A 27,486-nucleotide genomic window follows, 5' to 3' on the forward strand; every position below is an offset into this window, starting at 1 on the left:
TTAATTTTTAAAAGCTTTATTTTTCTTATAGCTAAATATAATGTCACCATAGTTTTTTTTTTTAATACAACCATTGAGAAAAATGTAATCCTACTATTCAGAAATAATCAGCACTCTGGTTTATATCATTCTGATGTTCTTCTATGCACATATACACAAGAGACATGATAATAACAAGTATTTCTTAGGTGTTATGTCACATATCCTGTGTACTTTATATGGATAAACTCATACTCCTCACAACATCCTTATGAGGAACATAGTATCATTACCCCATGTAGTTATATTGAAGTGGACCACACTATATATAGCATCTCTTTTTAAAATTTAATATATCATGGACATATGTGCCAAGAAACGGAGATGGAGATCATCCTTTTTGGTATCCTCATAGTATTTCGCTATGGCTATATCTAACCAGTCCTTATGGTCCTTAGTGGTTATCTAGGTTATTTTTTGCAATTATAAATCTCACTGCATCACTAAACATTGGCCTTTGTTGATCCAGCTATTCTTCTGAGATAAATTACCAGAGTGGTATTTCTGATTCAAAGAGCATACACCCTTTAAAGTTTGATACTTTCTATCCACAGATCTTTAAACTTCAGTCCACAAAATTTTAACAAGTTTATATTTCTACAAAACTTTGCATGGGCTCCCCAGTGTACCAATGAAGAGTAGTAGTATTTTTAATAACTAATCTGATAGGTGAAAAAATCAGTGTCATCTTAACTTGCAGTTACTGCAGTTAAGACAGAATATTTTCATATATTTAAGGACAAATTTCTTTAGTAAATGACCCATACTTGTTAGCCTATATTTTTATTGAATAGTGGCAGTTTTCTTATTAATGTGTAAAAACTATATTGAGAAAATTAACCCACATGTTGCAAAATGTATTTTCCCATTTTGTTGTACATGGTGTGTTTTTGCCCTAAAGTTTTATTTTTGTTGCCAGGTCTATTAATGGTTTTCCCCTTTTTGGTTTCTGACTTTGTGTCATGCTTAGAAAGGTTGTTTTCATCCTGAAGATTGTATAATACTTGGTTATATTTTCTTCTAGTAAATGTGATATTTAAAATTTTTTTAAGTATTTAAACATTTTATCTAGTAGTTGTGTTCTGATATGGTATATTTTTTTAAGTATTTAAACATTTTATCTAGTAGTTGTGTTCTGATATGGTATGAGGTAGGTATTAACTTCATTCTTTTCAAGTAGATAAATTTCTCCTGACATCATTTATAGGAGAGACTCTATTCTGGAGAACATAATTTCCCCTTTATTTGCCAAAATGTTAGTATGACCTTTTATGACTTGTTAAAAGTCTTGCTTGCTAATTAAATCAGATGGAGGCTTTAATATTAGGAAAAGGAACATTTTCTAACTTAGCAAGTTTACTTCTTGAGTAATAAAAATAGGTAACGTGTGTTGAGCACTTACTCCAAACCAGTTTCCATACTATACCTTTTCTTGGATCATCTCATTTAATCCTTGAGGATTAATCCTGTGAGGTTGACACTGTTGTCATCCCCATTGTACAGATGAAAGAAATTAGGAGAAAGAATAGATGAACTGCTCAATGTTCTATAGCTCTTAGGTTTCAGTCATGATTGGAACCCAGATTTATCTTAATCCAGAGCCCATGTTCTTAACTACTAAATTAAGAACTCTCCTGCTTTAGAGAATACTTGCCAACAGGTAGAGGACTTCAGATTAGCTCCCTTAGCCCTCAGATTAAAAATTAAGCATGTGCCCAAATTGCCTTCTAGTCACACAAAATAAAAATTGAAAAGGGGGGGGGGAAGTAACTCATTAATGCTTCTGTCCTTGATTATACTGACCCATTCCAGATAAGGTTACATGAGATCCCTGAAAGTTAGTTGTATTTATTTGAGGAAAATTATTTCTAAATATGACTGGTTCCTAGAAAGTTCCGCCACCCTTCTAGTCATTCACTGAAAATATTTTATTTCAAAAACATGCATTTTATATTCTTTCTTATATTAGTCATCACCTAGCTTTTATGTTCCTTGCTATTATTCTCCTTCCTTCTGCCTATTTTCACATATTTTATGATATTCTAACTAGGAAGAGCATAATTGGCAGTATTCTCTCCTGACTCTACTCAAGGATACAACTCTCCCCTGTGATAATCTTTAGGCCTCATGACTCTTGGGTCAGAGATTGCAAGTCTGGGATACTAGGTTACCAGCACTACTGATTTCCCATTTCCCATTCTGATAGAAAAACAGTATAAAAAAACAGTAGGGCCATTCTTATCTTAGTGAGTGTGATAGGTTTTGTCAAGAAATAAAAATTCAAACCATAGACGACTAAACCAAAGTATCACAAAACTTAAGACTGATTTCCCCATCTTCCAAGTAGTAAATAACAGACGTTGATACAGATAATTTGTAAAGTATTGATACAGATAATTTGTAAAGTATTTATCACTAATTGAAACTAAATTTTGAGATTGGGAAATGGTAACAGACTAAAAACTGATCAGTGTCTTAAAATGAGGATGCAGTAGTTTCTCTTAACAGACGATATGAATAAATAAAAATAATGTATCTTTCTTCATTGACAGACATATCTACATATTTTTCAGGGCTTATGAGCTAAGGGGAATGTAAATCCTATAAAATGTTGGCATTAAATAAATGTTAGTTCAGAGATGACACATTCAGAGATCTTTAACCATCAGAAATTTAATAACTGGGCAGCCTGGATGGCTCAGTGATTTAGTGCCTGCCTTCGGCCCAGGGCCTGATCCTGGAGTCCTGGGATCGAGTCCCACGTCGGGCTCCCTGCACGGAGCCTGCTTCTCCCTCTGCCTGTGTCTCTGCCTCTCTCTCTCTCTCTCTCTGTGTGTATGTGTCTCTCATGAATTAATAAATAAAATCTTAAAAAAAAAGAAATTTAATAACTATATTCAAATATTTGAAAAATATTTAAAGAGGTTTGCATATTCCATAAAGTTACCACAGTGAAATAGACTTGAATTAAGCCTAAATCTACAGATTTAGGTGTAATACCATTATAAATGTCTGGACTCCACTAGTTATTAAATAGTGTGCCAGTCTTAAAGACTTAGAATATCCATCTGTGGAAATATTTAAAAACAGGAATAACACCTAACTCGAGTGTTGAAACTTAATTCCTTATTTGAGACTCTTTTATTTCTTAGGTACTTTCATAGCATACCTTCTCTTCTCTCTCCACATAAGTAAACAGATGGTCTGGAAATATCCAAGAAAAACTAAAACAGAGCTGACTATGTAACATTGTAAAATACGATTCTCTACCTCCCTCTGTACTTAACCTGAAACAAGTTTAAGGGTTTACTGTATAATTCTAAGCCTAAGTAAATGAAAAACTTTTCTGTTTCAGCCTTGAATAAACATAAAGTCAAACTATGTCTGTATTTTTTAACATAGTTCCTTACTTACTAAATGTAGAAAAATCCCTAAATTTAAGATTCAGAAGAAAAGATGTAAGCCTGTGCTTGACTGTCCCATTACCTAAAACGAGCTGCAGACCAAGAAGCAAGTAGGAGTCTTCAGTGCTCTGCTGCTCTCCTAATGAGCACTCCTTTCTAGCTCGCCAGCTCTCTAAGGAAGACTGAGAACTAAGTAAGTCCCAGTCCTAATCAAAAACCAGTTCACCTCTAAGATATTTCCTGGGTATCTGGAGATCCTTGGGCATAATACTGCATATTAGTCAGGTGCTGTTCCAGTAGACCAGAATCCTCTGTGACCTATATGAACTGACAGTAAGGGTCACTGTTGAGTCATAGCTGCCTCTCATCCCAGAGCCCAATATTTGCAGGCCAGAAGGGATCCTTTTCAACTACAGATCTGCTTACATGAGTAGTGATCAGAAGCCTATTAATATTCCCATAAATATTCTTGTAATTCTGAAGAAAGAATGGAGATGGGGGCAGGAGGAACCATGGAACAATAGGGATACCTGTAACACTGTCTTCCAAAGTGTAGGGTCACTCCTATCTGGGAGGTTAACACAGGAGAACAGGAAGGAGGAGAAAGGGACATCTGACTCTTGTCGTCTATAACCCATCTCTTCTCTCTTGCCCCTTGAAGGACAGTGAATGAGTATTTTCTACCTTGTTCTTATTCTGCCTACTTCTCTCCACTTTAATGCTCTGATTTATTTTGATGAGGAACAAGATAACAAAAGGAGAAGATCCTATTTTATGAAACACTTGTCTGGTTTGTATCTTATACCAATTATCTCACCCCTGCTTAGATCAACATGTCTATCCTCATTCTCTTAACCCATGATTTTCCTTGTCATACGTTGTCATCATGCTCAGAGTCTACATGCAGTTTATTTGTGAAAGAAATTATTGATTCCAGCAAGAATAGCACAGTACAAGAGCTATAGCCTTTGAAGAATCAGACCCAAGTTTCAACATTCTAGCTGTGAGCGACACTTGCCAAGTCCTATGCAAATGCACGATGCTATTATCAGTGGTAACAATATAATTACTAAGTAATTCCTTTGTGGTTAGAGAATACAAGTAACACATAGAAATAGGACTGAATATAATTCCTGTCTAAAAGACATTGTTGTTTAAACATCAGTTTGAATTACTAAAACACTAGGTTTAGAACTGACCTGTTTTACCTAATAATTATAGGCATATGGCAACAGGGTACATAATGGTATACATTTTAATCGGATCTTTTCTTTTTAAATCACAAATGTCAATTCCAAGGTGTACAAAGAACTAAATAAGAGGAAGTAAATGGTAAGATAGGAAATACTGTGTGTAATTTCAAGGTTGTGCTGCCAAAGGTCTTTGCAACTATTTTTATACCCGTTATCTTTTTGTACTTCATTTGCCCTGTGGAAAAAGAGATACCTCTATATTTCATAAAATGCCAAGACTATAGTAAGCAATAAATTTACTAAATCCACAGGTTCATATGATTGTTTAAATTCCAATCTCTTTTTTTTTTTAGACTATATTTTCAGAATTTATCACTATTGAAATGTTATTTCATGGCAAAGCTTTAGAGGTCTACACTGCTGCCTACCAAAACATACAAAAGATTGACGAAGAAGAAGATTTGGAGGTAGGACTATGTCTATCTAAATTCAGTTCTTCTGTTAAGATGGAAACGTTTAAAAGAAAGCACTGGTTGTGTGGGCAAAAATATCTTGACTTTGAGCATTACAGTGGTTTATATTACTGTATGCAGTCCCAAATAGTTTAACTTTCATGATTTTCTAAGTAAGCATTTTTGACTTTTCAAATTAACCATAGTAAAGTTTCAAGGATTAATTTATTAATAGCTAGTTAACAGGGCCATTACATGAAATAATGTGTCATTTTGACTAGTGATGTAAGCCAGTGTGCTAACCATAATACTGATTTGTGCTATGCAAAATACTCAGAGCTTCACATGCATTTTCTCATTCACTTCTCACACAATCCTATAAGGTGTACAAGCTGCTGTTACTCTCATCTTTACAACTACAAAAACAGGTTTAGAGGCTTTCAGTAACTTGGCGTGACCATGGACACTTAGCTGTAAGTAGCAGAATCAGGATTCTAACCAGTTTTGTGTGACTTAATCAGGCTTGTTTTGTACTGAGAATTCAATGCAAGTCCAGCTGGCCAACTAATGTTAGAGCACCTAAATCAAAACCTGGCTTCAACAAGCATTATCTGAAGAGTGAATAATGTCATACACCCCTACCTTCTAAAAGGGAGGAAAAAAGGCAGAAAAGTATTTTTGCTGAAACAGCTAGAATATTGAGACATACTTTGTCCATATTATCTTTATAGTAGAAGTGAGAAAGGCCAGGTCATCTCAAGATAGAACCAGAATTCTATATTGATAGAATTTGAAAGTGTCTGCCATTTGACAATTGTGAAGAATCCCCAAGTTGTTTATTTATTAAACTGTCCATTATAAAGTGACCCCTGGGGCCTTCTCTTCTCACTACCCCATTGATTCCAGGAAACTTAATTGAGTAAAATCAGATTACAGTTTGACAAAAATGAAGAAAGGTATGTGTGTGTGTGTGTGTGTGTACATATATTTTCCAATGCCAAGAATCTCACAGTTTTCTATCAATTATGCATACATGATATTTCTGCTTTTTGTTTATCAATAAATGGCTTCCTAAGGGACCATTCCTTCCAAATACTAAAGCTAAGATTTCTTAATTTTCACTGTTTTCATGTACTCTTTAAAAAAAAATAGATCGAGCTTTTGTCATCTGTAAAATGAAAAAATAACAAATGTTTATATAGTGATTACTCTGGGCAGCTACTGACCTATGCATTTTAATTATATTTTCATTCCTCCATCTACTTTGATAGAGGTACTTAATTGTCTTCATTTCTATGGAAGAGAAAAACTGAGGCAGAATGAGGTTAAGAAACGTCCCAGAGGGGCCCATAAATAATAAGTAATATAGCTGGGAGCCAAACCCAGAAGTCTGACTACTGACACGGTGTTTGTATCCTCTCTATCCTGTGAAAAATGATGTTCAGATTCCCTCCAAGAAACATCACAGCATTCAGTGGCAGGTTCAGAATTGGTCCCCCACTTTTCGTACAAGACTGGAGTCCTCATTACAAGCATTTTCATTCTCCTTTTTCTGATGCCCTTGACATGCCATTTATTAACAGTCACCAAAGTCCCTTCACTTCCTCTGGACCCCAAGATTTTCCTTCTCATCCCAGTGGTCCCAGCTAGGTGTTTGGTCACACCACTTCTCTTACTGCTATTCTTAGGCAACACACTAGGTAGGTCATGAGAAGAGAGATTCATAAAAAAACTAAAGATCTCAGGGCTGTGTGGTAGATATGTTTTTTGACAAGGTATCAACTTCCCCCACTTTGTCGTGGGGCAATATTAAGCAAGTTCTTCATAATTCAGCTTCCTTGTCTCTAAAATAGAGATACAGTATTTACCTCATAAAATGTTCATTCAACAACTTTTTATTGAGCGCCTGTTATATGCCAGGCACCATTCTAAGTTCTGAGGATTAAACATTGTAAGTCAGAAATGGTCTGACTTAGGCAAAAACTTAAGAAATCTAGTTCAGATATTAAAAATATACAGGCATACCTCAGAGAGATTGCAGTATTCCAGACCTCTGCAACAAAAGGAATATCACAATAAAGCAAGTCAAATGAATATTTTAGTTTCCCAGTGCATAAAAAAGTTATGTTTACACTATACTATAGTCTATTTTTTGTTTATTTTAATTCCAGTATAATTAATATACAGCATTACATACTATAGTTTAAGTGTGCAATAGCATTTTAGATCTTTAAAAAAGTGTACATATCTAAATTAAATATTTTATTGCTAAAAGATGCTAACCATCATCTGAGCTATCAGTCATAATCACTAATCGCAGGTCACCATAACACATGTAGTGATAATAATAATGAAAACGTTTAAACTATTACAATAATTACCAAAATGTGACACAGAGACACGAAGTGAGCAAATGCTATTGGAAAAAATGGCACCAAGACTTGCTTAAAGCAGTATTGCCACAAACCTTCAATTCATAAAAATACAGAGTATGTGTGAAGCACGATACAGTGGAATACAATGAGACCAGGTATGCCTACACTGTGTAACTATTTTAAGTTTTATAATACAACCAGTCTCATAAAGTATATAGTGTGCTATGAATGTATGTTTTGGAGAATTCAAAATAGTCTGGAGAATCAAAGAATGGTTTCTTGATTAGAAGTTTGAGGGATGTGTTGGAGGACCCCTGGCAACACCCTTTAGGCAAAGGATACAGATAGATACACAAAGGTCCTGAGGCATGAGGAACTACTGACATAAACTGTTACTATTATGCCATATAGAGATTGTGGAGAGGAAGGTAGTCCAGGGACAGTTGTGGGACCAGGGGACATAAAATAATAAACAGGTATCAAGAAGGAAAAGGATCCTTTAAATACAGGGTTTCTTGGAAACAAGTAGAGAAAATATGAAGAGAGGAACAGAAATAGAACTTGTTGCTCTTAGGTAGTCTATGCTTTACGAGAGCTGCTGACACTTATTCTGGCAGCAGCTAATTTTTTTGCAGTTAGGTATCTATAATCACAAACCATCTTACCTTATTTGTTCTTCATTTAAAAAAGCATTGTCAGGCTCATTTCCCCTTCAAAAGATCACCTCTGCGCAATCACTTCAGAACATCTCGAGACTCACTCCTAGAAGAGATCTTGGACCATACTGGGAAATGGATTATTGCCAATAAATATTCCTCTAAATCTGTTGCCCTGCATTGAGATTAATTTTAATATTTAACTGGTTTAGGCTTTTATCTCATTGGTGTATACTGTCTTCCATTTTCCTATTTTAACCTCATCTTTGCTGGAACAGTTAAAAAAAGAAATGTTCTACCAAAAATATATCCTTTCCAAGTACCAGCTAATTAATGAGTCATCTAGTTTTTATATCATACTAGGATGCCAGTGTTCCATGTCTGGCACCAGAACATAACTGAGTCCTCAGTAACATGTTAAATAACCTAACATGTTAAGCATGCCTGAATTGCCCTACAACACAAGTCTCACCTGTGGGGTGAAGTTTCATCTCTCAATTTCTTTTATGTCTTGCACTTACTTCTCTAAGGTTTAAAGGAACGTATAAAGACATCCCTTAGTGGAGTCTTTTTTTCCCCTAGAACATAGGGATTAAGATCATGTTAACATCACTTATCATGTTACTGTCTTAAGGTGGAGGAGTTGCAAAGATGAAACAGGGCTCCTTACTCTATAGGAACTTAAAACTAGGAGGAGAGATAGATGTGTAATTACAGAACAATGAAATGAAAGCTGTATTGAGGGTATGGACAACAGGAGCTACTGTTGACATTTGACTTGGCTCTTGGAATTTTGCTAGAATTCCAGGCTGAGGAATCAGCACTGCAAAGGGAGAGTAGTACATGTTCTACATACAGGAACATTGGCTAGAAGTGAAGAGTGGTGGGCAGGTTTGAGTGATTAAGATCATTTGATGACATGGAGGTCACCTAAGGAATTTGGACCATGGGTAGTCAGGAGCCACTAAGTTTTTTAATAACATATTTTGGTCTTCAGTAAGATAATTCTAAGTAAGCTACAGAGAAAGACGCGTGGAGTCAAAAAACTAAGACGTACCTCAGATGAGAAGTTTAGGGGACAATGGCCAGGGTTTTAGCTTTTGGTCTACTAAATTGTATGGTAACATCATTCATTGGTAAGGTGAATGCAGAGCTACACTGTCCAATACAGTAGCTAGCCACTGTGGTTAAATAAAAAATTTGAAGTTCCTTATTCACATGAACCACATGTGAGCAAGGGCAACCACATGTTGCCTTTTTGAACAGCACAAGATAGCAAGCATTTCCCTCATCTTAGAAAGTTCTACTAGACAGTATTGGTCTAAGAAAACAGAAGGTAGTTGGGCACGTAAGTATGGCTATCAAGAGAGAGCCTATAGAGAATTGGTTGAAAGGTAGCCATTAAACACTGTATTTATCTTAATCTTTCAGAGAAAGGTATAAATAAAACCACCACCCATGGCCTAAGGGAAACCCTTTATAAGAATATTTAAGGTATAAGCAGTAGAAAAGGAGATGTGAAGAAATAGGGCAGCTAGCACATGAAAGGTTTAGAAATGGCATGCGTGAAAAAGAAGTTTCCTAACAAGGTCAGTAAAGACCAAGACAGAAAGATGACCTTGGTGACTTTTGGCAAGAGCAATCTCAATGGAAGGTGAAAGACTACTTGTGTGTTTTTGACAAATGGAGATGAAGTAGAATATTTGAGAAGTTTTTTAAGGAATAAAGTTATACCTTGAAGTAATTAAAAAAATAAAAAAGATTGATCTTGGCTTGTTTGCTGGGGGAAGGAACTGTGGAGAAAGCAAGCTTTTTGTTTTTTAAGTTTTGGTTATAGGATATATGTACCTTGGAAAATATCAGAATGACATTTGACCCTGACCATGACAGGGTGAAGAGCTGAGGGGAAAAAAAGAGTGAAGTTATTACATCTGATAATCTTACCTGTTACTAGTCTGCGTGTTAGAGAAATGGGGGAAGACAAAGATGCAGACAGGCTTAAGAGAGTGGTATTTGGAACTGTTGCTTTAAGGCAAAAAACTGACAAAGGGATTCTAGATTCTAGTGAAACTGGAGTGCAACTTACTCTTACATGATGTACTATCACAGTACCGCAATGAAGTTAAATTACTAATTGTTGAGAATGGCAGAAAACAAAGAATCTAAGGTATATGAGTGACTTGTAGGCTCCCTCCTGGTCGGCATCCTCTTTGAGGGTGGTAGCAACTTACACATTTCGTCAGCAAAACTCTCATCATCGCCTCACTTGGTGCAAATAAACTTTTTAGCTTTCATCTTTACAACTTAAAATATTTTTTGTACGGGGGTGCCTGGGTGGCTCAGTTAAACATCTGACTCTTCATTTCAGCTCAGGTCATGATCTCAGGGTTGTGAGATTTAGCCCTGAGTAGGCTCTGCCCTGGGCATGAAACCTGAGCTCTGGATTCTTTCTCTCCCTCTGCCCTTCCCTTGCTTGAGCATATGCTCTTTCTCAGATAAATAAAATGTTTAAAAATATGTATTTTAAATTTACGGTAATAGAAATTTTGTTCTGGGAGGTGGAGGTGGGTGAGTGGATGTGGTTGCTTTAGAAAAATCTTAACCAAGAGAAACTTAATATGGCTTTCTAGATTATTCTAGTGTTTGATATCTACTTTATAATATTGCTTTATCATTGCAACAGGCTTTCCGAAATTCTCTGTATCCACCAGATTATTCATCTCGTCTAGACATTGTAAGAGCAAATTCAAAGTCGCCTCTTCAAAGATCACTGTCAGCTAAGTGTCTATCTGGAACAGGACAGGTAAGCTAGAAATCATACATATTTTAAAGGAACTTGAGCAGCTGCCTTTGGTGTCATTCAGTACTAAAAATGTTTCCTGTAAGTCCTGACTTCATATAACATACCCTCTTACATAAAATGATGAAGATCATACTGGATGCAGCTCTGTTATTTCCTGTCTTATATACTATGGCACATAATACTCTCTAAAGCAGAACATTTGAGAGCAGAGGTGGAAAGGGCAAGGGAATGCTTATCTAGGTTTGTTCTGCAGTATAACATGAAGAGCATATTCTGAAGTCAAACCGCTTAGGGTTTAAATTCCACTACCATGACTTGCTGATTATACCTAAAAAAGATCTTTTGCTGAGCATTATCGTAGATCCAGATGCACATTATCTTTAGGGTAGGAGTCAATTTTCTCACTTCTTCAGTATCCAGAAAGCCTGAGTTACTGGTATCTAGAACTGGGAGGGTGAACAACCTTGTTTTCTAAGAGGCCATAGAGAAAAGAGGCCATATAGTCTATGTCCCAAGTTAAGGGCAGCCATAAACAATACATTAACAAGTCAATTTGGCTGTTATAATTAAACTTTATTTACAAAAACAGGAGGCAGACTGGGGTATAGCTTGCCAACTTCTGATCTAGAGATCTATACCCCTTTTTTCATATCTGGCATTCAGAATTTAAAATTGAGCAAAATATTTTCAAAATTTTAACTTTTAGGTAAATGGGACCCAATACCACCTATTTTCATTTGGTTCTCCTCTAGGTATTTATTTACTGCTTTATATGTATGCCTCTCCCCCAACCAGCTTACAATTTTATTATTCCAGCATGAAGTGCTTTGCACATAAATTCCATATATCTAGTATCATAGTACAAAGTTTGTTTCTATTTTAGACTTAATGTTACCAAAATTAGCTAACATCTGTGTAGTACTTTAAAATTACATCATCCTAGGGTTTCTTGACCTCCACACTATTGACTTTGAGCTAGGGAATGGGGAGTAATATCCTATGCATTCTGAAGATGTTCAGCAGCATCACTAGCCTCTACCCACAAGATGCCAGTAACACACACAAACTCACCCCTCCCTTGGTGTGACAACATCTCCAGACATTACCAAATCACCCTCAGAAAGGTCTGAAGCAAGATGACCCAGGTGGCAATGATAAGGACTTAAACCCCAGTAGTGAATTCAGATTCTCAACTCATTCCATTTAAATCACAGTATTAAATTTAATTATATCATCTGACTAGTAGAAATGTTCTTGGGAATTTTTGCTATGCATTTGATGATTCTCATTCAAATGCCTATTTTTATGGTCAAAGAATCACTTAACCTAAAATATACTTGACATAATATCCTGAATCTGTATTTCTCTTTTAAGTATTTTATGTTATGGAAGTCCTAGTATATCCAACTGGAATCGAATGGTTAATTTCATATTTTTGCTCAAAAATAACATAAATGAATGAAAACCCTCTATTTTCAACCTTAAAATACAGTGATTCATAGGGAAATTTCATTACTAGAAATAATCTTCCTGAAATATATGTTCTATGTGCTCCTCTTTGTAAGGACATATTAAGAAGATACCAAGCACATAAAAATATTAAGTTAGTATTTTTTTAATGTGCTAATTTTTAACAGGTATCCACCTGTCAACTAAGAAAGGATCAACAAGCAGAGGATGATGATGAAGAGGATGAAGACTTGGATGTTACAGAAGAAAATTAATTTTCTTAAGTAAACTTCACATTTCAATTTTCATCTTAAATGACTTGGAATCCAGAATTACTACATTGTAAAACTTTATACTGGCTTCAAACATGTTAAACCTCAAAATGAAATCCTACTGGAAATGAAAATTAAAGAAAATGTATGCTGACCAAAATTGAAAGTTTTAAAAAATATTACACAGCAGTCATTTCAACATCCTATCTAACAGCATGTGATTTTTCTATAGGTTCCATTTTAAAAAAATTATGTATTTCAAAAGTATTTCATATTACTGCACTATACCTAGTTGAGGTTGCAATATAAGTAGATGACAAAAACAGATCTAACAATTCTACTTGCTTCTTTTGCTTTCATTGCCAAAAAAGGGTCTTTAGTCATTCTAATTAAACAGAAATTCTATTCCATAAAGCCTTAATCAAAAAGACAAGGGTTTTTTTTTTTCCCTTACTTTTTTCACTTTTACTACAACCTTAAGTTTCATGACTTTACACATGACTTGACACATAATTTACTATTCAACAAGTGTTACTACTTTTGATTAAAGGTAATGGGACACTAGGGACACTGTCTTAAATTTTAGATTCAAATTTAGCATAAATTTTAGATTCAAAAAGAAAGCCACATTCAGCCTGAATCTGGTTTAAAAATGAAAAGTGCTATCATACTAAAGCATTATACACAGTACTACAACTTTTGGAAAGCTGTAACTTGGTGGAATGTTGCCTAAGAAATTATCATGAAAAACCCTAAATCATTAAAAGTATAAAAATTGTACCAAACCACCATCTAATTAATGAAAGAGGATATAGTTACTTTTATTCCTTAAAATAATCAATTTAATCGGAGCCTTTCAGTATGTCCAGTTCTTTTGTTTCTTCGGATGAGGATTGTACTTTTGACATTTCATCGATACCAGTTAGGCATATAAAAATTATGAAATTTATAAAATCATTTGGGATAACCACAAGAAAATTATTCATAACAGAAAAATAAAGGCTTTCTAGAAAGCTTTTTGACTTTGTTATTCATGATTCTGTTCTTAACAAAATACTGCTTCCTGAGAATAGTCCTAAGTGATAAAATTACTTCAGTACTTTTTAAATAAAATATGCAAAATGTTTTAAAACCCTAAATGAATTAAGACACTGAAGGTATCATTGCATTTTTATTTTCTCAGTATTTAACTGCAGTGTTGTAGCTGGGAGGAAAAAAATAAAACAGGGTTAAAGTACTTCTCTTGTTTACAATAGCAGCTCACTTGAGATTAATTGCCCTATCTATAGAGTGAAAACAGTGCCTGATACATAAAGCAGTCAGCAAATAGTGTTGATATAAAATGTATGCTCTGGGGCACCTGGGTGGCTCAGCTGGTTAGACATCTGCCTTCAGCTCAGGTCATGATCTCCAGGTCCTGGGATTCAGGCCGTGTCGGGCACCCTGTTCAGTGCAGAGTCTGCTTCTCTTTTTCTCTCCCTCTGCTCCTTCTCCCTGCTCATTCTCTGCCTCTCTCAAATGAATGAACTCTTAAGACAAAAGGATTACTACATATAATACTTTCAGCAATGTAAACTTTCTTTTAGACCAGACTTAGGTTGGCAAACTTTTCCTTAAATGGCTAAAAAGTAAATATTTTTATAATTTGTGTGCTGAGAAAATCAAGGCTATTACATAGGTACTTATGTAATCATTTAAAATGTGACCACCTTTAAAAATGTAAAAACCTCTTTCAGCTTCCTTGTAAAAAAAAAAACAAAAAACAAACAAACAAAAAAAACCAAAAACCCAGGCAACTCGACTAGTTACTTAGCCTATAGGTCTCCATTTCTTACCTCCAAAATAGATTTATTAGGGTTTTGAAAATAAATGATATAGTTAATTCATAATTATAAATCATAAAAATATAGTATCTAATGCAGCTCATGAATAACTAGCATTTAATGTAAAGATGGAGGTGACAGTCACTGCTTAATAGATGATCTGTGAAACAACAGCTAGACAATATTATCAGTAAGTGATAAAGGTACACTCCCAAAGATTGTTAACCATCTCTTGGTTTGTGGGATTATTTTCACTTCCTAGACATGAACTATTATTTTTCAGATACATTCTGACAAAACTGTTTGGCTATAAGACAATTAAAATGCTGCTGGGTATTAAACTAAAGAACCAGTAAGTATTGCTCCTAGTAGATCTGGGAATAGGAGAGAGGAGGCAAAACTGGCTGATACAGCTGACCCTTGAACTATGCCAGGGTCAGGGGCGCTGACTGCTGTGCACTTGAAATCTGTGTTAACTTTTGATTACCTCAAAACCTAATAAATAGCATACTGTTGATCAAAAGCCTTACCAATAAGTTAATCAACATACATTTGTATTGATAAAATCATAAAATATTTAATGTTGTCTTTATTGAAAAAATTCTATGTTTAAGTGGACACCTGCAGTGCAAACCCAGGTGGTTCATGGTCAACTATGTTGATGGGTGTAGGAGAATTTAGTATTCTGTGTGTTTGAAATTGGTGATATGCTTGGTTAACTGGCTCTCCAACATGGAAAATGCCGATTTATTGCATTTGCCTACTTCCACAGCGTAAGTAATCCTATCATGGCCATTTTAAGTTATTAACATGCCACCGAAAGCGGAGCTGGGAAAAGCTGTGCAAAAATATGGTCTTTTTCAAACCAAATTACCAGTTTATTTATTCTACTAGCAATTATATTCACTGTAATTAAACACACAGAAACTTGAGTTGGTTTCTCTTAAATCACTGAAGATTCATCCAAAATGATAACAAATGGCTAAGTACTGACAAAGTATTCTACTTCCGCAATATCCTATTAAATGACTAAACTACCACATATAGATGCGAATTCTATTCTTATTTGCTCAAAATGGTAAACTTCTGGATCACAGAACTGAGGAAAATTTTAAAATTACCTGGTTTTAGGTAAACTATAAAAGGCCAACCAAAGTCAAATCATATTTGATAAAATAAATAATTTTTAATTAGAAGTCTATTTATAATGTTATTGTCCAAGAGAAGCCCTGGATATATAAAAACTTTTAAAGTCACTTTTTTGTCTTTTATGAACAATGAGCATACTAATTTTGTTTTTTAATGGTACTTTTAAAGCAACAATGGAGGTGAAGAAAATACTGATTTACTCTTCAAAATATTTTTAGCATGATCTTACTAAGATTAGAGGTACGACTTAACAAAGTTAATAAGCAAAAGCGTTAAGAGCATGAACTGGAGTCAGTGGTCTGTCTGGCTGGAAATTGCCTCTATGATTTCCTAGCTTATCAGGCAAGTTACTTAACCTCCAAACTTCATTATCTCACTTGTGAAATAGACATAAATAATATTCCATACTTCTTAGGGAATATTTAAATTGAGATTATGCATGTAAAAGCACTTTTACTGCACAGCACACAGTAAGTGCCCAATAGATGTTAGCCATTAGTATTATTACGGGTATTAAAAAAATAAAATCTAGTACTTGTAAAATGCCCACACTAAATATCAAATAAGTCAAAATTCATCTCATAAAAGTCTGATTATATCTAGTTATTGAGCCTCTGGATACAAAGTCTTCAAATTTAAATTTGAAAACCTAATAAAAAATACAAGTTAAATGAATTATCACTAAATTCTACCTAAAAACAAACTATATCCATTTATCAGATTATTCCCAGCATAAGCCCGAATGTCTCTGGTACCTGTAATTTACTTTTTGTCTTTTAAGTATTTTGAGTTAATCTTATCAGTTTGGTTGATGAAATGTGGAAGAAACCACAGAACTACACGTAGCACTCTATGCTATTATAGTAGGCTGTTTGGCCGATGCAGTCATAAATACTGTCTAAGGTAGCTGTTGAAAACTTCACAGAAGAAGCTATAATTCTTTTTTCTTCTCACACAAATACAAGTAAAGTTAACTGGTTGGTCTATCCAGTTGCATTTTTTTTTATTATTATTTTTATGAAACTTTCCAAAGTTATGAGCATGGAAACTTCAAGAATCTCCTAAGCTTTTTTACATAAGTAAACTTGAAATTCACAGTCTGTCCATTTTGAGCTATGTATAATTAATGGGAGGCTTAACACAGTAATATCTCAGACAAAGAAGAGGGCATTAGTTCCGCAGGCAGCTAGCAATAAAAATGCTAAACCTGAACAATGAGTCACTGACCATTTCCTTATACAGTAGAAGATGTAGACTACAGACTGGAAACAAAGGGAATATAAAACTCCTCTTCCCCCAGTACAGCTCTGCTATACAAGTCTGGAGGTTTACCCATGACATCCACAAAAATGAACACGCTCGGGGAATTTTCTCCCCCACTGTCCAGGAAAGGGGCATATATAATTTTAAGTTAGAAAAAAGCGAATGGCAATTTGCAAGCAAAAGAAAACCAGATTCACATTCTAATATTTACATTTGTTCTATTCACAAGTCGTAATTAAAATGCTTTTCATCAGATCATTAAAAATAAACACTTAAAAAAAAAAAAAAACCAACAAATGCATTTTACTGCATCAACACTGCGGGGAGGGACGTGAACTCAGCAATGCTCCCTAGAGCAGCGTTAGCTTAACCTTGCGAGGGCCCACCGGCCGGTCGTTGAGATCTTTGATAGCAGCCATGGCTTCGTTATAGTTTATCATGGCGACAATGGCCTCCCCTGTAGGTAATCCTTGCTCGTTATACTGTATCGAAACGGAATCCGGCAGGATTCTGTAACCATGAAAAAAGTCTAGGATTTCATTAACATTAGCTTTAAATGGGAGATTCATTATCTTAATAGGTGTCACTCTGCCTGAACTACAATTTAATTTGGGGTCAGGCATAAATCTCCCCTCGGGGAAACTTCCCAAACTGCGCTTTCCAAAATCAAACTTGCCACCTTCTGGGCGACCAAAATTCACAAAAGGGCGATGGCTTCTGAAGTCATCGGGTGGACTCCGGAACTCCTCACCGGGAGGCCGGAACGGGTCGGGAAGTCTCGGGTCCTCCTCCGGGGGTTCCCTGGGGTCTTCTTCCGGGAGCCGCCTGAAGTCCTCGTCAGAGGGGCCCCGGAAGTCTTCCTCCTGCGGGCTCCGGAAGTCCTCCTCGGCAGGCTGCCGAAAGTCTTCGTCAGGAGGGCCTCGGAAATCTTCATCCGGCGGGCGCCTGAACTCCTCCTCGCGGGGACGCCGGAAATGCTCCTGCGGCGGCCGCCGGAAGTGTTCCTGGGGCGGCCGGCGGAAGTGCTCCTGGGGCGGCCGGCGGAAGTGCTCCGGGGGCGGCCGCCTGAAATGCTCCGGGGGCGGCCGCCTGAAATGCTCCGGGGGCGGCCGCCTAAGGTGCTCCGGGGGCGGCCGCCTGAAGTGTTCCGGGGGTGGTCTCCTGAAGTCCTCCTCGGGAGAACGCCGGAAATCCTCCTCGGGAGAACGCCGGAAGTCCTCCTCGGGAGGTCGCCGGAAGTCCTCCTCGGGGAGTCGCCGGAAGTCCTCCTCGGGGAGTCGCCGGAAGTCCTCCTCGGGAGGCCGCCGGAAGTCCTCCTCGGGTGGTCGTCTCCATTCCCCCTGGGGAAGCCGCCTGAAGTCGTCCTCAGGAGGCCGCCTCCAGTCCTCCTCAGGTGGCCGCCTAAAGTCTCCCTCGGGGAGCCGCCTCCAGTCCTCCTCGGGGGGTCGCCTGAAGTCGTCCTTGGGAGGCCGTCTGAAATCCTCCTCGGGGGGCCGCCTCCAGTCCTCCTCTCTAGGGTACCGGAAGTCCTCCTCTCTAGGGTACCGGAAGCCCTCCTCCCAAGGGCGCCTGAAATCCTCCTCGAGCGGCCGCCGGAAGTGCTCCTCCCGAGGGCGCCTGAAGTCTTCGGGAGAGCGCCTGAAGTCCTCTGGGGAATGCCTGAAGTCTTCCGGAAGGCTCCGGTCAAGCTGCCGGAAGTCCGCCTGGGTTTGCTTGAAACTGTCCAGCTGCCTCAAGTCCTCTTGCTGGTGCCTGAAGTTCTCGGAGGGGCCGGCGGAGTATAGAGGCGGGTCACTGGAGTCAAATGAATGGGCATGGTCGTCTCTGTCACAGGACTGCGAATGGCCTTGCATTCTCTCCGTGGACATCAAGGAAAAGCTTACGCCAAACTCCTGCATCTGTGCCTCAGATATCAGTCTTAACAATACCTCTGTCCCCAAGAATCTCCGCCGGTTTAAACGCTCAGCTTTCACGGCCTGTTCTTCGGTTTTGAATTTCACCAATGCTTCTCCCAGACCGACTCCTTTGTCATCATAAAGTAAGTAAATATCATCCTCTCCAAGAGAAAAGTCTGCAAAGAACTTTTGCACTTCAACTTTTGTAACATCAAAAGGAAAATTTCTTATGTATATACACAGTTTCTGGCCGGGATAGCCTTCTTGAGAGTATTTCTGTGAAACATGTCCAAGCCTCTCTTTCTCTACAGACACTGGTCTTTTCTTTTCGTAACATTCAATGAACTTCAGCATCTGTTTTCTAGAAACAGGATCAATATGAACTGGACGATATTGTAAAACAGTCTTATGTAAACCCAAAGCGCTGTTATAATCTTTCAGAGTTTTGAACATCACAAAGGCGTATCTCGTTCTTCTCTCATCCTTATATAAAAACCTAATCTGTTCATTAGTCAGATCAGTATCTCTAAAGAAATTTCTTAAATCTCTCTTGTTAATACTTAGGGACAGATTTTTTAAGTGAACATAAAATCCAAGAGGAGAACGAGAACGTGTTCTTCTGGGAGATTTTGAATGAGATCGTTTTCGAAAATGCCGATCATTAATTCCTCTTGGCGGAGAATGTTCTTCAGTTCTCATAGGAATGTCAACCTCCTTAACTGCATTACCACCAAACTCAATCCACTGTTGTTCTGAGCCTTGCATTACTTCTATGAATCTTGAACCCATAAAACTTCTATGACATTTAAGACCACCTGAAGCATCAATACATGAAGCAAATTTTACTATGGCATCACCATTATTTCGGCCATCATGATGTTTTAAGAAAATTACGCCATCCACACACAAACCAGAGAAAAAGACACGTACATCATCTTCATTTACTAAGTAAGGCAAACCTCGCAGAAACAGGTAAGGATTCTCTGCCTTCAATGGCCGTGTCTTTCTTGGCCTTAAATCACCATGTCCTGTACCGTTAGTATGAAACCCAGCATCTTGATTAATTGGAGAGCCATATCCAGAATTACTTGCTTCTTCTTTAATAGCCTCGACAAAGTTAGATAAGCTGCCAGCCCCTGACGCCCCGGATCCCGGTCGCTCTCTTCCTATGCGATCGGTTCTTCTCATTTCTATAGTCTTCTGCATTTCTGCCTTACTACTAAGAAAGAGCTCTACAGATGAATCCTTGATAAACCCTCCTGAACGACTTATGGCACGTCTTGCATCTTCATCTGTTGCAAAAATAATAAAAGCCTCCCCAATTTCCCCTCCAATTATATGCACTCCTCCATCAGGAATAGTCAATCCCGTGAAGAAGTGACGAATATCCACAGGCCCCGCAATAAAAGGAAGCCCCAGTAAACGGATGACTACAGCCATGCTGAGCTCAAACCACAGCAATAATGACCTGCAGACAAAAAGGTACACATAATAGCAAGTCTTATTTTTGAAGTACCTTATCCCCAACTAAACTTAATAATTACTTGGTTCCTACCTTCTTCAGCATTTATAAATGAAAATAAGGTATGATACATAATACCTTATTATGTAAAAATATGTAAAATTTTTTGTATTATAAATACAAAAAAATATGTAAAATTATGTATATGTAAAAATACAGTATCTAATCTCTTAAAGAATAAACCTCCCATCTAAACATACAAATAAACCAACTGTTTCAAAGAAATATTTCATATCACCTATCCTATACAATATAAGCATCAAAAATATCAAATAATCTTTGTAAGTCTGCCAAGCACTGCTTCACAACAAGACCAAACTATTTTCAGACTCACTTAGAAACCTACCTTCTCCTAAAACATGAGAGAGAGCTTTGTGGGTTAAAGAATTTTACTAACCAACGATGAGTTTTACATATTCAAAAAGCCATCTATGGTCAGTACATAATTTTTGCTTATGATAATAAACTGTCTACCATTAGTATACATCACTGGCCACACATAAAGTACAGAAGCCATGTGTACCTACATGTCCTATTCTACTTTACATTTCTTTTGTCAAGCTTCTGTGAAAAGCCTTAAGCTCTGGATATCTTACCTTTTTATAATTTCTTGGAGACCTGTTAATTCTGTAAAAGCAACTTAACTGTGGAAAGAAAATGAAATATAATTAATCCTTGGACCCTGTAATTGATCTTAAACGACACCAGATTAGGATATTCCCTTCAGAATTACCTACTAAGAAGCAATATAAGGAACCACAACTATGGGGATTACAAAATGGTCTTCTTTGTTTCAAGGGAAATTAATCATCCTTCAGCAAAAATGAAGTTCAAATTCCAAGTAGGCATCTGCAAATTATTTAAAAACAAAAAAACTTCTGGAAATTGAATGGCTCCTTGATTGGAAGTGGCACGAGGAAAAAGGTGTATAAAGGTTATACATTTTTATTAGTGTTGGTTACATGGGTGTATAAACTTATCAAGATTAAATGAATACTATCCTTAAGTTTTGTGCATTTCACTGTATATAAATTTTACATGCACTTGCACTGTTCTACAAGTAAAATGACAACTTAGAAACACCAAAAATTCCCAAAAGCCTTCTATCACTTCCACTTGTGAAAAGGCCAAACACTTAGCTCATTAAGTCCAACTCTCTTGCAATTTTCCACCCTTTTAAAACATAAGGCCAAATCAAACTAATAAGGCAACCATTCAAAATGATACAACAAAAAAGACACTAACGCTTTGAATTCAAAAACCGATTTCTAAAGCAATAGACTCAAACCAATGGCTACAGCTCACACTTCCAAACATGGAACCAAGTTTCCTGATTCTAATATAATCAAGGCAAATACTAAAATACCCCTAAAAACAGGAGTACCTGGGTGGCTTGTTGGTTAAGTATCCAACTCTTGGTTTTGGCTCAGGTTACAATCTCAAGGTTGTGAGATCAAGCCCTGCAATGGGCTCAGTGCACAGCACAGAGTCTGCTTGGAATCTAACAAAATCTTTAAAAAGTAAAATAAAAATAAAATACCCCTAAAATAAAATAAAAACTCAACTACTACTACTCCTTGTCCCAAACTTCTAAAACCATTACTATTAAAATTCATCTGAAGCCAAATAGGAAGTATTCAAATATAGAATCTTATTACACTAACAAGCTTATTCCATTTCAAACTGTCCTGCATTGAGAAAACCCAAAAGACAATGTAGAAAATAGAATAAAAACACATTTATTTAGAATGTTTAGGGATTATCAGTATTTACTGCTGAACAATCTTAACTTAGTCTTTCGTTAAGGAAATTTACATCTATTATTTTCAGAGATACCAAAGTAACAATATTTAATACAGTCTTCCTGAATACGTTTTTAAGAGCTGCTAAATTAATAATTATAAATTTATGTTTTTAATGTGCCAATAAATGTTGTTTTAATTCAGTATTTACACTTATGTAAGACATATTCTTTCAGGTCTGCAAGGTTTATTTTCCTTTGAAAATGGTCCACTGATTATAAACTTTTTAAACTACAAGCCAAACTAAAATATCAAGAAATTACTTGGCATATTTTATACCTGAATTATCAATGCCAAATTGATACAGAAAATATTAATGACATTTACTGTTATAATATTTACATGGTACATTGTGGGGGTATATGGGAAATCTGCTTCATCTGCTCCATATTGCTGTAAACCTAAAAAACTGCTCTAAAAAAATGGTCTATTAAAAAAAATCCGCACAGTACCAAAAATAACAACTAAGTACAAGCCTGGTTCTTTCAACAAACCAATATCCACACCAATATTTAGAGAACTACAAATGGCTTTGGAATAGTTGTCCCCACTAAAATTCCAAGATTCCTTCCTATGCAAACTGACTTGGCTCCTTTACTGTTAAAATATTTTAGAAAGTAAGATACAGTAAGATTTGTCTCTCCCTAAACTTTTTTAAAAATATAAGAGATTTACCCCGAGAACATAAATATATCTACTGATACTCAAGGATATTTAAAGGAATAACCTGTCAAACTAAAAAAATTTCTAATTTATTCTCCCTCGCTTACAAACAGTATTTTAACTAAATGGTTCCATGAGTACAAATGTTATGAATTCCAATTCAAGTAATTTAAAATATTTTTTTCTAATTTGCCACATATTAACACTTCTCTGTCCTTCAAAGGGTAGGGAAAATGTATCGTTTTATCCCTCAACATTGACACACCTGAGAGACCACCAATAAGAGACTAGTTCTCAAAATGAGAACTTTTCCTGTGGTTCCCATGTTATTTCCTTAAGTAAATTCCCTAGAAATTCTACTCTTAGCACATGACACAACAACTAAAATACACAAAATATACTAAAGTACACTGCACTTAAATTTCTTTCCACTTATGAATGCAACACAAGTATTTTTGCTACTGTGTTGATATGAAGACAGGGATGTTAGAACTTCTAACCTGTGAAAAGATGGGGGTGAGTCCTTAAAAACTCCTATAAGGGCAAGTCACTGAAATTAATAAGCTCAATTTTAAATCATTTTGATTTTATCCAGGATTCATCCCACTTGGTCACCATTATCACTAAACACGAAATCTGCATCTTCTAATCAAGCCTGATCCGGAAAGAGATTAAACTGAAAAAGGTATTATCTCAGATCCGTTTGATTTTAACTAGCAAATAACAAGTCATTTTCCAGATATGGTAGGGGAAAGAAAATGACTATCCCTTAAAACCCAGAGTTATGGTGAAATTCTAAATGCAGGAGTCTCCCCTGCAGAAAATAATCTAGCCCAGTCCACGATTATGTGTTTATGAAGATCTGCCTTTTATCCTTTTAATAATGTAGGTGGTTAAAATAAAAACCAAAGGCATGATGACGACACCGAGCCATAGTCCTTAACGGGAACTGTAAACGAAGACGAATCCACACGGCACCGGATTTCCCAGAACATCCATCATCGTCAAGCGGGGATCATCCGCAGGCATCGCTTCTAGAGCCCAAAGCCTTTGTCCGTACTCCCAGGGGTCAGGGCTTCCTTCCTTCGCGCCAGGCCGAAGTTGCTACGTGGGATCCGATGCCGTCGCCAGACCTTCGGCCAACATCAGCCTTCCAAGTAACCTGGACCGCCCAACCTCCGTGCCCTTCCGCCACGCCGGCCCAAGGGCGCACTGCACCCTACCTCGCCCGGCGTGGACCGCCCCGCTCCTCGCTCCAGCACTGGCCGCTCTCACGCCAACGGCGCCGGGCCTCCAGCGCTCCTCCGCCACCACTGACTACGATGACACAGCAAAGAATAAAAAATTACCTAGGACATCCTTCGGCGAGCTTCGCTCGCAGTTACGCTGGGAAGCGCGCCCTCCCCGCCACACGGAGGCTGCCGGGAGCCGGGGTTCGGCAGGGAACGAGGTGCCCTAACGGCAGAGGCTACGCCAGCTCCTGGCGCGGCGCCGGCCCCGCCTTTCCCGGAGCTTCCGTCCCGGCGCCAGCCCCTCCCCAGCCCGACGCCCCGAGGGGAACTGCTCCGCGCTCGGCAGTAAACACACACCGCGGCTGCCGGGTCGGACGCACGCGGCCGGGCGCGGGGAGCGCTCCTCGTCGCAGCAGCCTGCCCGGCACAGGTGGAGCCCTCAGAGAGCCTAGAAGAAGATGGCGCCCACTCTCCCCTCCGCTCCGGACAAACGGACGTACAGTCTGTCTGCCCATGCGCTCTCCAGGCGTCCCCCACCGCCCCGGCGCCCCGGCCGCGTCTGCGCACGCGCCCTGCCGTTGGCTCGCTTCCCGGCGTCAGGGCGAGGGAGGCGGGGCCCGGGGGCGCCCCGGCCCGCCCCGCGGCGGCTGAGCTTCTGCGCATGCTCAGGCTCCGCCAATCCGGCGCCTCCACCGGGGAGAGGCGAGGCCCTCTCGGCGGACGCGGGAGCCCGCTGAGGCGGCGGGCGGCGGGAGGACGCTCGCGGGCCGCGGGGCTTCCGGCAGGAGCCGCGAAGGCGGAGGGGGCGGGCGCGTCCTTCCTGCCCTCACCTTTGCCGTTACTGTGCGACGTGAGCATCTTCTGAGAGGCCCTCACGAGACCTTGCAGGGCACGGAAACGTCAGTCGGCCTTCCGTGGGGGGCAGGTACAGGCCCAGCACCCAGGGGGCTGGGGACGCGCGTGCGCTCCAACGCGACTCAGGATTTTATGCACTCGAGTAACTTTATGAGGCGCTCTTTTACGTTTGTTGTTCCCACTTTGCAGTTTTTTGCAACATGAGGACACACCACCCTTGAAGAACTGCTAAGCGGAGAGCACAAGTACAGGCGCGCTCTCTGGTGCTGACGTGAGAGGAGGTGAACTTCGGCTTGATTTGATGCGACTCGATTGTTTTCGCAAATAACAAAGCACCCCGCCGGTTTTGTGACTACGTGGTGTATTTTTGGGTGGAGTCAAAGCTCACTAAGAAAGCAGAAACTAGGTCTTGAAAATATTTTCGGGAGATGGAAAAAAAAATGAGTCTTTAATCCCTCTGATACGAGTGTGAGAAAGAGGGAAAAAGGTTCACAAGTGAGTAAAAGGTAGCTCCTGGAACGAGAGCCAGCATTTACTCACTCGGGCAAATTATTAAGCGCCTCTCCATGCCTCAGTTTCCTCATCTGTAAAATGGGGATGATAGTAGCATCTACCCCATGGAGTTGCCATAAATATTGAATGAGTTGATATATCTAGAACCCGAGACTAGGTATTAGTGGCTTGTTTCAAACGTCAAGGCGATCCATACACAAGCAGAGGATGGCACTTTGGGAACCTGGGCTGATTGAGTAGATAGCACTTACCTTGATTTTTCCCCACAGTTCATGGTTTGGCCCTAGGGGAACCTCACCTCAAAAGCTAAAATTTATGGAAGGCCTGCTCTGTGGCAACGCCTATGCATTATCTCATTGTCTTCTTACAACTACTTTCAGAAGTAGGTGCTATTATTTTTCCTGTTTTACAGATAAGGGAAACTGAGGCATAAAGGATTGCATAGCTTGCTCAAAGCTATGGAGATAGTGCAAGGTACAGCCAGGAATTGAACCCTGGTCATTTGCTGCGAGAGGCCATGGAGAGAGGATTCTGTCCTTTGAGGCAGGCCTCCTTTAAATAAGTACACAGGGCCAGCACTCCAGAATGTCAATATTGTCAGTATTAATTCACAAGAAGAATGGTAATTCAGTGGTAAAGTTAACCTGAGATCAACTCTGGCTGACGAGCCACTTTCCTGACCTGTGTATGTATGCACTCTCTCTGAAGTCAGATGTTCAGAGTTGTTTGCTAATCATGGAAATAGAACAAGGAGGTACCTAATCTCAAAAAGTGGTTCTCAGCTAAAGGGCACCTGGAAGCATCCTCACCTACGTTAACAAAAATAATAGCTGTCATTTAATGAGCTCTTACTGTAAGGCTAGTCTGAACAAGTGTGCTCAGATCAGACTCCCTCTTTTGGACAAGCTTAGGTATTGCCAGTCTCTTTTACTGTTTGGGATGACCATCCTCTTCCTTTTTTTTTTATCTGCATGTCTATTTTCCATTAGAAAAATACTATCTATTAAAATTGTGGTACACTTTATTCTCCTTTACCTCTACCATTCAAGTTTCAGGTACTTTAATTTTATTCAAGTAAAAGCAGAATTATATAGCTGAGGTGAGGACTAATTATTTCACATCATTAAATTAATAGGATTTAACTGAATTATGTGTGCGCTTAATTATTTATTAGGAATGGTAATTCCTCTCTCCCATGATTTATTTCCCTCTACTTCCATTTATTTGTGTATGTAATGAGCGTCTCTTTCCCCACATCCAGTACCATGAGTGTGTGTGTGATTTATGGCACCAGTAACTGGAGTTGTCATCTGATCTCCAATTCATGCTTAATTCCCCTTATTATATGGTTATTTCCAAAATGACCTCAAATGTTTTAGCCAATCATACACTTTCCAACGTCAACGGAAAAATTAAGATGTAAACTTAAAAACATTGTTACGATTCCAGATAAAATAACACTGGGCCCACTTATAGCGATGCTGTGGTGAGAGGTCCTAGGACAGCCACTGCTTCAATCTCCACACGGCCTCCTTTGGACAAAGCAGCAACCTGGTAAGCAGCTCTTGCAGGAAAACTACTCTTGAAATACTGTTTGTAGACTTCATTGACAGTGTTGAAGTCATTTATGTCACCCAGCAAAACAGTTGTTTTTTACCACATTAGTGAAGACACAGGCAATTACAATTACAAGGCACAATACCATTACAATCAAAAACAGAAAACTCCAGCTAAGATAATTGGGTTTAATTACTTAGTATTCTGGTTATTGAATAGTTTCTTGAACCTTTAGTATGTCAACATGGAAACCTAATCATTTTAGAGAACAGAAAGAAAAGTAAATTTCTGGAACAGAAAAACAGAAGACTATATCCTAAAACATAGTAACCACACTTATCCATGAGCATTCTATGGCTCTCCTGGGCATTTAACCTCTCCAAGCTTTTTACCACATCTATCTCACTCCCTACCCTTCTGAATGATTTTGGTATCAGTTTTTAGCTGCCCTTTCCAGCTCCTCAATACCCACAAGAACAGCCTTTCATCACTTGGACTTAAGAGTTCCTTGATCTTCTCACCTCCCAAGGACCCTTATTCCTTTTGCATCCCTTGAGTTCCATTCAGTT

The 27,486-nt window shown here is 38.4% G+C and overlaps 3 protein-coding genes across 7 annotated transcripts in view; 2 read left to right on the forward strand and 1 right to left on the reverse strand.

Annotated features, from left to right (window-relative positions):
- CIBAR1 (CBY1 interacting BAR domain containing 1) overlaps positions 1 to 13,660 on the forward strand; it is a 28,123-nt gene extending 14,463 nt beyond the window's left edge. Inside the window, exons 7-9 of the mRNA XM_049103966.1 lie at positions 4,990 to 5,103; positions 10,803 to 10,922; positions 12,560 to 13,660. Of these exons, the coding sequence (XP_048959923.1) occupies positions 4,990 to 5,103; positions 10,803 to 10,922; positions 12,560 to 12,646 (321 nt within the window). The 3' untranslated portion in view covers positions 12,647 to 13,660. The remainder of the gene's footprint in view (positions 1 to 4,989; positions 5,104 to 10,802; positions 10,923 to 12,559) is intronic.
- RBM12B (RNA binding motif protein 12B) lies at positions 1 to 24,488 on the reverse strand. Of its 5 annotated transcripts, none has more exons than XR_007407173.1 (4): positions 23,984 to 24,085; positions 20,892 to 20,939; positions 3,526 to 20,241; positions 1 to 2,906 (listed from the first exon to the last, which is right to left on the reverse strand). XR_007407173.1 is itself a non-coding variant. In XM_025433630.3 (4 exons), exon 4 carries the CDS (start codon positions 20,211 to 20,213, stop codon positions 17,229 to 17,231), a length of 2,985 nt encoding a protein of 994 aa, XP_025289415.1. In that variant the 5' UTR covers positions 20,214 to 20,241; positions 20,892 to 20,939; positions 23,984 to 24,077; positions 24,350 to 24,396; the 3' UTR covers positions 1 to 17,228. The 5 variants fall into 5 exon arrangements, 4 of the variants coding, with proteins under 4 accessions (XP_025289415.1, XP_025289414.1, XP_025289413.1 ...); XM_025433630.3 differs by adding an exon at positions 24,350 to 24,396 and having other exon boundaries at positions 1 to 20,241; positions 23,984 to 24,077; XM_025433629.3 differs by lacking the exon at positions 23,984 to 24,085 and adding an exon at positions 24,350 to 24,488 and having other exon boundaries at positions 1 to 20,241.
- On the forward strand, positions 23,682 to 26,507 carry LOC118352789 (translation initiation factor IF-2-like). The gene is made up of 2 exons (XM_049103965.1): positions 23,682 to 24,917; positions 25,037 to 26,507. Exon 1 carries the CDS (start codon positions 23,879 to 23,881, stop codon positions 24,641 to 24,643), a length of 765 nt encoding a protein of 254 aa, XP_048959922.1. The 5' UTR covers positions 23,682 to 23,878; the 3' UTR covers positions 24,644 to 24,917; positions 25,037 to 26,507.
- The last annotated feature ends 979 nt before the right edge of the window (positions 26,508 to 27,486 follow it).

This window comes from Canis lupus, chromosome 29, assembly GCF_003254725.2.
Source record: "Canis lupus dingo isolate Sandy chromosome 29, ASM325472v2, whole genome shotgun sequence".
Lineage (NCBI taxonomy): Eukaryota > Metazoa > Chordata > Mammalia > Carnivora > Canidae > Canis > Canis lupus.